The sequence below is a fragment of the Nerophis ophidion genome, linkage group LG08, assembly GCF_033978795.1.
Source record: "Nerophis ophidion isolate RoL-2023_Sa linkage group LG08, RoL_Noph_v1.0, whole genome shotgun sequence".
Taxonomy (NCBI): Eukaryota; Metazoa; Chordata; class Actinopteri; order Syngnathiformes; family Syngnathidae; genus Nerophis; species Nerophis ophidion.
Genome location: NC_084618.1, coordinates 43578610 through 43591481, shown reverse-complemented (window position 1 = coordinate 43591481; position 12872 = coordinate 43578610). Strand labels below are relative to the sequence as shown.

Sequence of the window (12872 nt, the reverse complement as noted above, 5' to 3'; positions counted from 1 at the left end):
ACCAGTCTACATGTGCTTTGTGGACTTGGAGAAGGCATTCGACCGTGTCCCTCGGGAAGTCCTGTGGGGAGTGCTCAGAGAGTATGGGGTATCGGAATGTCTTATTGTGGCAGTCCGCTCCCTGTATGATCAGTGTCAGAGCTTGGTCCGCATTGCTGGCAGTAAGTCGGACACGTTTCCAGTGAAGGTTGGACTCCGCCAAGGCTGTCCTTTGTCACCGATTCTGTTCATAACTTTTATGGACAGAATTTCTAGGCGCAGCCAAGGCGTTGAGGGGTTCCGGTTTGATGGCCACGGGATTAGGTCTCTGCTTTTTGCAGATGATGTAGTCCTGATGGCTTCATCTGGCCGGGATCTTCAGCTCTCACTGGATCGGTTCGCAGCCGAGTGTGAGGCGACCGGAATGAGAATCAGCACCTCCAAGTCCGAGTCCATGGTTCTCGCCCGGAAAAGGGTGGAGTGCCATCTCCGGGTTGGGGAGGAGACCCTGCCCCAAGTGGAGGAGTTCAAGTACCTAGGAGTCTTGTTCACGAGTGGGGGAAGAGTGGATCGTGAGATCGACAGGCGGATCGGTGCGGCGTCTTCAGTAATGCGGACGTTGTATCGATCCGTTGTGGTGAAGAAGGAGCTGAGCCGGAAGGCAAAGCTCTCAATTTACCGGTCGATCTACGTTCCCATCCTCACCTATGGTCATGAGCTTTGGGTCATGACCGAAAGGATAAGATCACGGGTACAAGCGGCCGAAATGAGTTTCCTCCGCCGGGTGGCGGGGCTCTCCCTTAGAGATAGGGTGAGAAGCTCTGCCATCCGGGAGGAGCTCAACGTAAAGCCGCTGCTCCTCCACATCGAGAGGAGCCAGATGAGGTGGTTCGGGCATCTGGTCAGGATGCCACCCGAACGCCTCCCTAGGGATGTGTTTAGGGCACGTCCAGCTGGTAGGAGGCCACGGGGAAGACCCAGGACACGTTGGAAAGACTATGTCTCCCGGCTGGCCTGGGAACGCCTCGGGATCCCCCGGGAAGAGCTAGACGAAGTGGCTGGAGATAGGGAAGTCTGGGCTTCCCTGCTTAGGCTGCTGCCCCCGCGACCCGACCTCGGATAAGCGGAAGATGATGGATGGATGGATGGAGGTTATCACTACAATTAATGAATAAGGTTTTAATATTACAATAAAAAGTATTTACCTTTCTGCAAACAACTCAAACTATAGAAAATTAGATATAAGCCCAGATCAGTATAGATGGCAGAGTTAAAAAATATGTATTTAAAAAAAACAACAACAAAAGCTAGCTCCATACATTATGCAAATTAAATCTGAGAGATAATAGTGTAAGACTTACTTGTTCAGCCATGATAGCCCCATGAAAACGTGACATTTATAACAAAATGAACCGTTTGGAAATTAGTTGAAAATTGAGCAAGTTATGGTTATTTTATTAGTACATGTTCCTTGACAACTACGTACTGGGCGGGGCCAGCTACCTGAAGTAAGATGGCCGCCACGTTGCCATTGACTGACATCGCTCAGAGCCAATCAGAAAGAAGGGGCCGTCTAACCAAAACAAACATGACAGCGCGAGGAGAGACGCCAGACCGAGACGGAGCGCACACACATAGGTACCGCGCGCGCGCAAAAAGGCACCACACGCTCGCAAAATGATATCGCGGGCGCGCGCGAAGTGGAGACTCAGCGCGCGATAACAGTTTTTATGCGCTTGGATTTTTGGCACTAATGTGACGCCATAGTGGTACCCCTCGTCGCTGGCTTATTTTAGTAGAAATGGAAAGCATTTCATCGCCAGAACAGCTGAGCAAGCTTCCGGGTTTGGCCGACACTTTGCAAATATATATCCATCCATCCATCCATTTCTACCGCTTCTTCCCTTTTGGGGTCGCGGGGGGCGCTGGCGCCTATCTCAGCTACAATCGGGCGGAAGGCGGGGTTGCAAATATATATCTGCCACCTAGTCAACGTTTTGTTCTCCTTCTCTGCTATCTCGCTCTGGCTATGGCGCAACACTTCCCGCTTCCTACTAAATTGAAAATTTGGAGTGATAAGTGAGAATCCAATCACAGTCTTGTTAACATCAGGCTACTTAGATTGGCTACTGTCAACAACTTGTGATCTGATTGGCTATCGAAACTGTCTCTCAACTCCATACGTTCTCAAAGTCATCCGCTAACGGTCTTGATGAGTATCGAATCACAGGACTCTTAAATGTCACATTCAACGTGATTGCCATCGAGAAGGCCTTACTGAAAACAACTCGTGATCTGATTGGCTAATGCAACTGTCTATCAACTGTATGTGTCCGTTTGCTTACAGTGCAGGGACGCCCGCATTGTTGATTCTGAAGGCCTCGGGCAGATTTGGTACAGCATGGCAACATAAGCTAGCTGCATTCTGATTGGATACAAACAAAAACTAAAAACAATAGCACTGGAACGTGCATAATATGACATTAAGAGAAAATGAAAAATGTTAGATATTTAGGGAAAGTAAATAAAAAAATGATTTTATCTTTAATAATATCATGATTTCTGGTTATGTTATGGCAACAGAGAAGGCTTTGCTGGCCCTGACGGCACTTCACTGATTTTGATATACAAACCTAATTTTCCTTTTTAGACACATTAAAATATGATGCAAATCCATACTAAAAAAGTTTTAGTGTCATGCCTGGAATTTTGCCATTCTAGGGGCAAGGCCACTTGGCCTTTGGTTTTGTCAAACTCTTGAGAGCACAAAAGCCAAATGTCGGGGAAGGGCGGCCATCAAATGACACAATGATTTTAAGTCCATGGTCATAATTTATGTAGCCTAAAGGTTAAGGCTGATTACATTTTTAATATTCCTTTTTCAACGGAATAAATGTATCTTTTTTTTCCACAGAATTGTTTATTTCCTAATAAATAACATTCTTTTTTTATGCTGGATGAAAAACAGTAAATGAACGATACAAGATAGTGCTCTGGCTTCTTCTGCCTTTGGGACTTCACTTAACCTATCCTGTCACACAAACAGCATTAAAGTCACTGTCCTAAAGAGACAAACAGTGTCAAATGTGGTCTTAAACAATTGTTTAGCTCTGGTTATCCATTAAGAAAGAACTCACACTCAGGCTATATTTGCCACTTGGCCACCAGGACAATAACATGTTGGGGATTTATATCATTTGGTGCACGGTCAGAATTGTTTTCTTCATTCAGTTTTCATTCACCATAAACTAGCATGGTCGAGTAAGTGGGAGAAAACTGCAAATCCCGCACACATATTCGTGTTGTATCGCTAAATATTAACAGTGTGTTACATATGTGAGAGTTTATTGTCTTCTTATGCTTTCACAAATGTATCAAACTTCCTTACCTTTGTTTAGCTCATCCGACTTCTACATTCAGTGCACTGGGCTTTGAGGAGTCAGAGACGTTCGTACATCTGGATTACAGGCTGCTTGGGTGCGTTGGATTTAAATCCTGTTTGTCCCGGTGATACTTTGTGTTGTATAGCACTGTGTGTGGGCCTCCGGCGGTTCATACGAGGAAGATTACACCTACCAGTGTTCAAAGAAGCCGTAATGAGATGAAAATAGCGCAGGGGAAAAAAAATGCTTATGTCGGAGCTTCAAGTCCAATGTGGCCATGGTGCATACCATTTTTCGAGGGCCACACGACCAAACCGAGGAGCAACGAGAGCCATGGCCGCCTTGAGATTCCTGCCCTATTTGGGACTAACTTGGATCACATCTGGTCCCAATGTAATATTTGGGTAACACATATGTATTTTATTGTGGCCGTATACAGTGGGGCAAATAAGTATTTAGTCAGCCACCGCTTGTGCAAGTTCTCCCACTTAAAATGAGGACAGAGGTCTGTAATTTTCATCATAGGTACACTTCAACTGTGAGAGACAGAATGTGAATCTGGGATGTAACTCAGTATTCTTCTTCCTCCAAACACGACAAATTGAGTTTATACCAAAATGGACACATGGATGATACAGCAGAGGATAAGGAGAATGTCATGTGGTCAGATGAAACCAAAATAGAACTTTTTGGTATAAACTCAACTCGTAGTGTTTGGAGGAAGAAGATACTGCGTTGCATCCCAAGAACACCACACCTACTGTGAAGCATGGGGGTGGAAACATTATGCTTTGGGGCTGTTTTCCTGCTAAGGGGACAGGACGATTGATCCGTGTTAAGGAAAGAATGAATGGGGCCATGTATCGTGAGATTTTGAGCCATCAGTGAGAGATTTGAATGGTTGACCAAATACTTATTTTCCACCATAATTTAAAAAATAAATTCTTTAAAATTCCTATAATGTGAATTCTTGGATTTTTTTTTTTTACATTCTGTGTCTCACAGTTGAAGTGTACCTATGATGAAAATTACAGACCTCTGTCATCATTTTAAGTGGGAGAACTTGCAAAATCGGTGGCTGACTAAATACTTTTTTGCCCCACTGTATGACGTTGATATTTGCTGTCTTGGACAGGATTTGTCCCAGAGCCATTTCAGATCTGGTCAATGAGTCCGTACCAGATCAGGGCCATAGTGCAAAAAGACACTAGTGCCAAATGTGTTTTGGTTACAGGTATATTTTGCTACCTGGGCTTTTTAGAACAGTTGATGTGCCGCTTCTCTGCTGTTGCTACCACGTGGCCACAGTTAATATCTGGAGCGGTACAAGTCTGGAGGATGTGTTAGCTGACACAATACCGATACCCGAAATGGACCATGTGTTGGTTTTCCGATGGCCTGGACTACCACTTTACTCATTTAACAATTAATTAATTTATTAATATTATTTCAGTAGTTCACTAACTGTACCCACTGTACCCTGTTTCGTTTTTTATCCCATCTGGGTTTTTTTCTGTTTTTCCCTGCCCAGATGTGGATCAGGGGATGTCATAGTGAGCATGTGCAGCCCTTCGAGGCCTACAGAAATCTAATTTGATTGATGATTGATTGATCATACTGAAAATACATACTGATATTGACTTGTGATTGCTTCTAATTAACAAATGAAAAGCAGCAGAAACTAAAACCATTTTAATCAATAGAACAAATATCTAAAAATCCATCAAAATATATTTGATTTTGTGCATGAATAATGAGGTCAGGTATATGGTTTTTCAGTCATCATCAAAATGAACAACACAGACTGCTTAATCAATATTGAATAGTTAGAAAAATATGGATGGTTTATTTGTTCCTACAAGCATTATAATCAATTTCCATGATGTTCAACTTGGGGGATGTCAATGGAGAACAGTATACATCCAAGTATGAGCAATATATCTGTTATTAACAACACATTCATTCCTTTTCTCACTACAAAGTTCTGCAAGACACACTGTATAGTAGTCATTTATCCCGTCAAATACTTGGTTAAGTTGGGTTCTAATCTGAACTAACAAAACAGTGATCATTTATAGTTGTTCTTTTGAAGAATCTACTTTCAACAGACAGTCTAAATCAAAGTCCATTCAGTTCAGACTTGCCAAAAACACTGTTTCTAGTATAGCTTATTTACAGACTAGAAGCAAAATAAACCCCCAAATTATGTGTGCGTGTGTGTGTGTGTGTGTGTGTGTGTGTGTGTGTGTGTGTGTGTGTGTGTGTGTGTGTAAATATATATACAGTACAGTCTCTCGCAAAAGTGAGTATCCACCCTTTAAATTTCTGCAAATATGTATTATATTTTCACTTTAATACAATATAAAGTGGTCAGTGAACAGCTTAGTGTAAATTCCCCCTAAAATAACACACAGCCATTAATGTCTATAACACTCACAAGAAAAGTGAATACAATTTCTAAAGTGGACCAAAGTGTCAATATTTTACTTGTATACATGTGCAATATACTGTAGACAACAAATACATATCCTAATATGGGTAAATTAGGCATTGCATTGTGTGCCTCACAATAAAATTCCGGGCTTGGGATCTTTCTGAGTGGAGTTTGCATGTTCTCTCCGTGACTGCGTGGGTTCCCTCCGGGTACTCCGGCTTCCTCCCACCTCCAAAGACATGCACCTGGGGATAAGTTGATTGGCAACACTAAATTGGCCCTAGTGTGTAAATATGAGTGTGAATTTTGTCCATCTATCTGTGTTGGTCCTGCGATGAGGTGGTGACTTGTCCAGGGTGTACCCGAATGCAGAAGGCGGGGTACAAGCAATTGAAAATGGATGAATGGGTAATTTATATCCTAAAAACGATTTACATTAAGATATAGTGTTTGTTATTCAAATTATATTTTTATGCACACATTAAATGAGTTTTACTTTTGGTCATAATTTCTTCTTTGATTTCGTCTCGCATTGACTATTGCAATTCTCTTTTCCCTCTCTTCAACAAGTCAAGGCTAAAGAGACTTCAGACTGTACAAAATGCAGCTGCCAGACTGTTGACCGGTGCGCCCAGAACAGCCCAAATCCCCCCCGTCGTATCCAGTCTTCATTGGCTTCCAGTTAAAAATTCCGCCTTGAGTTTAAAATTTTAGTCCAGACTACCCTTGCATTGCATGGGGGGCCCCTCAGTACATCACTGTCCTGTTATGCCCCTACTCCTCAGAGCGAAGCCTGCGGTCTTCAGGCCAGGGTCTTTTAAAGAGCCCAAAAATGTGTTTTAAAACCCGCGGAGACCTGGTATTCCAGGCTATACTGTAGCTCTGGAACAATTTGCACTAGTCCCTCTGTGATCTTGACTGTGTCGAAACTTTTGATAAACATTTGAAAACTTCTCTTTTTACAAAAGCTAAAAAGATAAAGGTGCATAAAAGGTTAATGCACCTTTGAACTATAATTTTTAATCCACTTTGTATCCTTTTTATGATGTTGTCCCTTTTTTAATTTAATTGTTGTTTTACTTCACCTATGTTTTGTACAGCGCTTTTGTGATTTTATCTGTGAAAAGCGGTTTATAAATAACATTTACATACTTAGTTATATTACAAACCAGACAATGCAATTAAAAAAAACATTTTTTTCAACAGTGTATGCTAGAGCAGTGGTTCTCAAATGGGGGTACGCGTACCCCTGGGGGTACTTGAAGGTATGCCAAGGGGTACGTGAGATTGTTAAAAAAATATTTAAAAAAATAGCAACAATTCAAAAATCCTTTATAAATATATTCTTTGAATAATACTTCAACAATATATGATTGTGAAAATAAATGCAACAATGCAATATTCAGTGTTGACAGCTAGGTTTGGATTTTTTGTGGACATGTTCTATAAGTATTGATGTTAAAGCTTTCTTTTTTTGTGTAGAAATGTTTAGAATTAAGTTCATGACTCCAGATGGATCTCTATTACAATCTCCAAAGAGGGCACTTTAAGTTGATGATTACTTCTATGTGTAGAAATCTGTATTTATAATTGAATCACTTGTTTATTTTTCAACAAGTTTTTAGTTATTTTTATATCTTTATTTCCAAATTGTTCAAAAAAGACCACTACAAATGAACAATATTTTGAACAGTTATACAATTTAATAAATCAGAAACTGATGACATAGTGCTGTATTTTACTTCTTTATCTCTTTTTTTCAACCAAAAATGCTTTGCTCTGATTAGGGGGTACTTGAATTAAAAAAATGTTCACAGGGGGTACATCACTGATAAAAGGTTGAGAACCACTGTACTAGAGCCTTGTCAAAACATGAATTTAGAGACAACATCGGAAATTTCTTGCCATCTGCAGGACTGCTTGTCATAGACGGTGATAACACCTTGTGGTTTTAGCATTTTGTCACATTTTGTCCACTGTCTCTGTACTTTTCTGTGTAACGTCTCTTTGAGTGATAAAAAAATATGAGCGGTGTTCAGGTCACTGGCAACGAATTGTTGGCAGCATATTTTTTTAAAAATGACCGTTCAGGCGGCCACTGACTTTTGTTAACCCAAGCCAAAGCTAAAAGGAGTTCATCGTCCATTATTTTTGGCAGCCTTTTTTCTTTAGGTTTTGTTGGCTTAGCTTCTGTTGGGTTTGTCCCTGTCTGCTTGTTGCAGATTGCTATGATGTTGACATCCATACTGACTCTTCCCGTGAAGTTAATTCAAGTGAAGTAAAAATGCTACTGCAAAGAAGCAGTGTTGCTGCAGTTACATTAGTCGCGGCCCAGATTTTTAAATTACGATATAAGTCACATCGTACAATAGACATATTTATGTTGTACTGCATTATATCGTTATATTGCACAGCACTAGTGGATACCATTATTTTCCAGCACTGCCTTAACTCTCTTGGGCATTGATTTTATTACAGCTTCAGGTTGCCTTTAGAGTCCTCCATGACAATGTCACAAAAATGGTGGATGTCGCAGACTTTGTGCTCCTCCACTTCACCTTGCCATGAAGTGCTAAATAGAACATCCAGTGGCCAGTATGGGAGAGTGTAAGAGCAATAACACTAAATATGACACACCTGTTCCCTTTTCACCTGAAACATGACACTTGGCTGGGAAATTTAATAATTTGGCCCAATGTCAGACGTTCTTCTTTTGGTTGGAGTCACATATTGTTGCCAGCGGGTTTGACATCATTGGCTGTGTGTAGTGTGAAGTGAAGTAAATTATATTTATATAGCGCATTTCTCTAGTGCAGGGGTCACCAACCTTTTTGAAACCAAGAGCTAATTCTTGGGTACTGATTAATGCGAAGGGCTACCAGTTTGATACACACTTAAATAAATGGCCAGAAATAGCCAATTTGCTCAAGTTACTTTTAACTCTGCTATTATAAATAATTAATGATATTTATCTTTGTGGAAACACTGATCATCTTAAGGATTTCTCACAATAAATATATATTTTTGATGACATTTTTTAAATAGGTTGAAATCCAATCTGCACTTTGTTAGAATATATAACAAATTGGACCAATCTATATTTCTAACGAAGACAAATCGTTATTTCTTCTAGGTTTTCCAGAACAAATTTTTTTAAAGAAATTCAAAAGACTTTGAAATAAGATTTAAATTTGGTTCTACAGATTTTCTAGATTTGCCAGAATAATTATTTTGAATTTTAATCATAATAAGTTTGAAGAAATATTTCACAAATATTCTTCGTCGAAAAAACAGAAGCTAAAATGAAAAATTAAATAAAAATGTTTCAGTATTCTTTACGATAAGAAAAACAAATTTACTTGAACATTGATTTAAATTGTCAGGAAAGAAGAGGAAGGAATTTAAAAGGTAAAAAGGTATATGTGTTTAAAAATCCTAAAATCATTTTTAAGGTTGTATTTTTCTCTCTAAAATTTTCTTTCTGAAAGTTATAAGAAGCAAAGTAAAAAAAAATATGAATATATTTAAACAAGTGAAGACCAAGTCCTTAAAATATTTTCTTGGATTTTCAAATTCTATTGGAGTTTTGTCTCTTTTAGAATTAAAAATGTCAAGCAAAGCGAGACTAGCTTGCTAGTAAATAAAAAAAAAATAGAGGCAGCTCACTGGTAAGTGCTGCTATTTGAGCTATTTTTAGAATAGGCCAGCGGGCTACTCATCTGGTACTTACGGGCTACCTGGTGCCCGCTGGCCCCGCGTTGGTGACCCCTGTTCTAGTGACTCAAAGCACTTTACATAGTGAAACCCAATATCTAAGTTACATTTAAACCAGTGCGGGTGGCACTGGGAGCAGGTGGGTGAAGTTTCTTGCCCAAGGTCACAACGGCAGTGACTAGGATGGCGGAAGCAGGAATCGAACCTGGAACCCTCAAGTTACTGGCACGGCCACTCTACCAACCGAGCTATGCCGTGTGTAGAGTTATTTTGAGTGGGCAGTAATTTACAGTCACACAAGATGTACTGTACACTGACTACTTGAAATTGTATCAAAGTGTCTTAATTTTCTTTCCATGAAGAAATGTGATAATATAATAAAATATATGCAGGCGTACTCACTTTTATGAGGTGCTGTAACTGCCATCGCCTTACAAAAACCCTAAAATTCAGTAACAATGTGATTATTCTTTTTTTTTTAATGATTTGTGCTTTATAACCCACATGTCATTTTTTTTAGAAATTAAACATCTGTTAGAGGCACCAAAACAGTGCAAATAACATCAATTTCAGCATCTCTTGTTAAGATTCTCTACAGCTATAAATAGGATGGGTTGTACAAATATTTTTTTGTCCATTTTATCTCTATATTTATGATGTTATTATAGTTCATTATATGTGGTGCTGTCGTGTCGTACATCAGAAGTCAATGAGGAATTGGATCATTGGGTTTTACAGTGAAAAGCCCTTTTACAGAAAAGGTCATACACTAGACTTTTTTTTTGGAGAAAGGGGCCTGATCACAGCTTGAAGCGATTAGTGTTTCCTCACCAAAACCCACAGACCGAGACCAGGGCCCGTGCATGGAAATGGTAATGCGGACGGTGGTGTGATTGTTTGCAGGTGAGAGGGAGAACTGAATTAAAGTATTCTGGATGTAGCATACAGTGTAGCTCATTTTACCGGTCTCTCACAGTAAGCGAGTTGATGTTCTTGGTCCTGGAACGTGGTTCAAAGAAAGCTAAATCATCACCGTCCTACTCTAATTGAGCATGAGCACACCTGATTACTTCAGCCAATGGCACAGTAGTGTTACTGTCCGTGCAATTCAGGCACTTCCCGGTTGCGGTTACACGGTCACCTCGGTCTTGCTGCCGGTGCGGTAGTGCTGCGGCGGCTGTTGCTGCTGGTGATGCTGGGGGACGTAGTGGAGCTGTTCCACGGTGTGAGTCCGTCTTGTGGCGAACGCCTGCCGCTTAGTGACAGTCTGGTTCATTGCTAAAGTGTTTGAGTGTGTTGAGGGCGCCGCTGTCAGAGCCCCAGCACTGGCTCCGCTACCGCCGTTGTTGGAGGCACTGGGATGGGAGTGCATTTTGGTCATCTTGTAGCGATCCATCAGAGGCGTGGTGGGCATGAAGACGTCTGTGTGCGAAATGGCACGTGACATGGACTTGTCCATGTCGTAGAAGCCACCGGACGCACTGCTGACCATGCCGCGCTTTAGCGACATCATCAGCTTGTCTGGCGAGAGGAGAGGATCTTGGGACAGAAGGCGGTCTTGTGAGTACAGGCGATCTTGTGAGTAGAGTCGGTCTTGAGAGTAGTGACGGTCTTTTGAGTAAAGGTGATCCTGTGAGAGCAATCGGTCCTTGGAGTACATGCGGTCCTTGGTGTACAGGCGTTCTTGGGAAGTATGGCGGTCCTGCGGAAGGAGCCGCTCTTGGGATCGAAGACGTTCGGCTGACAGCAGCTGTTCATCTGAGAGGATCCGACCTCCGTAGGGTGACATACCATTCGAGGATGTGTTGAATTCCTGTTGTGGGGCTCTCTGTGGGGACAGAACCCGATCCTGAGACATGGCTCTCTGGACACGACGGGGTCTTTGTCTTTGCTGGGACGGCTGCTGGGAAGACTGCGGTTGGGTAGAAACCTGTGAGATGGAGGACTGTTGGGCCTGGCTCTGAAGCTGTTGCTGCTGTTCAACATATTACAGAAACAGAGTAGAATAGAATTACTTAAATTTCTTCTTACTATTAGATTTTCAATGAAAGATGCTGGACATGGAATACCGCTCAGTGTTGATGGTAGAACTGGTGGACATGCCTTAGCACTCAGAGCACCGACTATCATGAAACGGTTGAAAAAAAGATACGTGTTTGATGAACCTTAAAAAAATGAAACCCTACTTGAACAGTAGCAAAAATTCACCAAGGACTGCACTGATCTGTCCGAATCAAATTCCGCCACACTTGCTTTCTCCTAACAAAGGCTTTAATGTAGTCGATGCATGAAAGCTAACTAGGAAAATGTGCCCGTCTATTTCTCGCTTGACAATTATTTAGGTCTTTAAGTAATTAACTGTTGCGGGTTACGCCCCAACACGTGGAGGGCCAAAAAAAATGTCCATAAGGGAAATGTACCAAACTAATTTTTCCAGCGATAAAAAAATAGTATTTGCATTGTAGCCTTTCATTTATGAATTGTTGTTATTAACAGATCTATTGTTCATACTTACATTTCTGAGGAATATCTTCCCATTGTCATTGTTTTATTCATTAAAGCAGCACTGAGTAACTTTTCAATCCTATTAAAATATTTTCATAACTTCTGGGACGATACATGGACTGACAACTAGTTGAATGACACCTCCGTCATGGCCTGAAGGGCTCTGTATCGCTTTTACTGGCACTTAGCGATATTGAGGGGAGTGGCAGGAACCCTGCCACACAAAAAACTACAAATGTGCTGACTTGCTTTACAACATACGTCACTTCCCCTTTCCCTAGTCCATAATAAGACGGAAGTCAGAAAACAAAAAGGAATTAGAAGAACACCTATGTGCAATTACTAACAAAACGTTTCGTCTGAGAGGACAATAAAAGAAAAACTGACCTTATCCGGATAAAAAGGAAAACATTGGCCCGGCTTTCACTCGCTGGCATAAGCTCAAAGGCAAGGGATTTCAGACCGATGCTGCCTTGGCTCGTTCCTGCTGGACTAGTAAGTGACTTCTGATGCTAAAATCAAAATGCTAATGTTAGCTATCGGAAATTTGCGTGGTAGTTTCATTACTACTCCCTTCGAAAAAAATCTACCACCGCTCTTTCTTTGCTGCGTCATGTTTGTTGCACAATCCAAGATAATTTCTTCATAGCCTCTGTTAATTAACATCAGCATAGCCATTAGAGACGTAATATTACAGAAGATATCATGTCAGTATGACGCTATGTGCGCTAGTCAACGTGGGAAATGTTCTTCTGGCAAAACACTTTGGTCCAGTGGCGCTGCCAAAGTCAACCAAATCTGAAGGTTCTTAAGTGGGGCTTTAATACATCACATATGAATGTGATATTTGTAATAAA

General features: G+C 41.0%; 1 protein-coding gene across 6 annotated transcripts in view; it reads right to left on the bottom strand.

The window, feature by feature from the left end:
• Window positions 1-5174: 5174 nt before the first annotated feature.
• LOC133557815 (protein shisa-6) overlaps window positions 5175-12872 on the bottom strand; it is a 260224-nt gene continuing 252526 nt past the window's right edge. For 5 of the 6 annotated variants that reach the window (XM_061908631.1, XM_061908636.1, XM_061908633.1 and 2 more), the window contains one exon: window positions 5175-11485. In XM_061908631.1, coding sequence (XP_061764615.1) covers window positions 10640-11485 — 846 coding nt within the window. In that variant the 3' untranslated portion in view covers window positions 5175-10639. The remainder of the gene's footprint in view (window positions 11486-12872) is intronic. The other variant, XM_061908632.1, reaches the window with a different exon arrangement.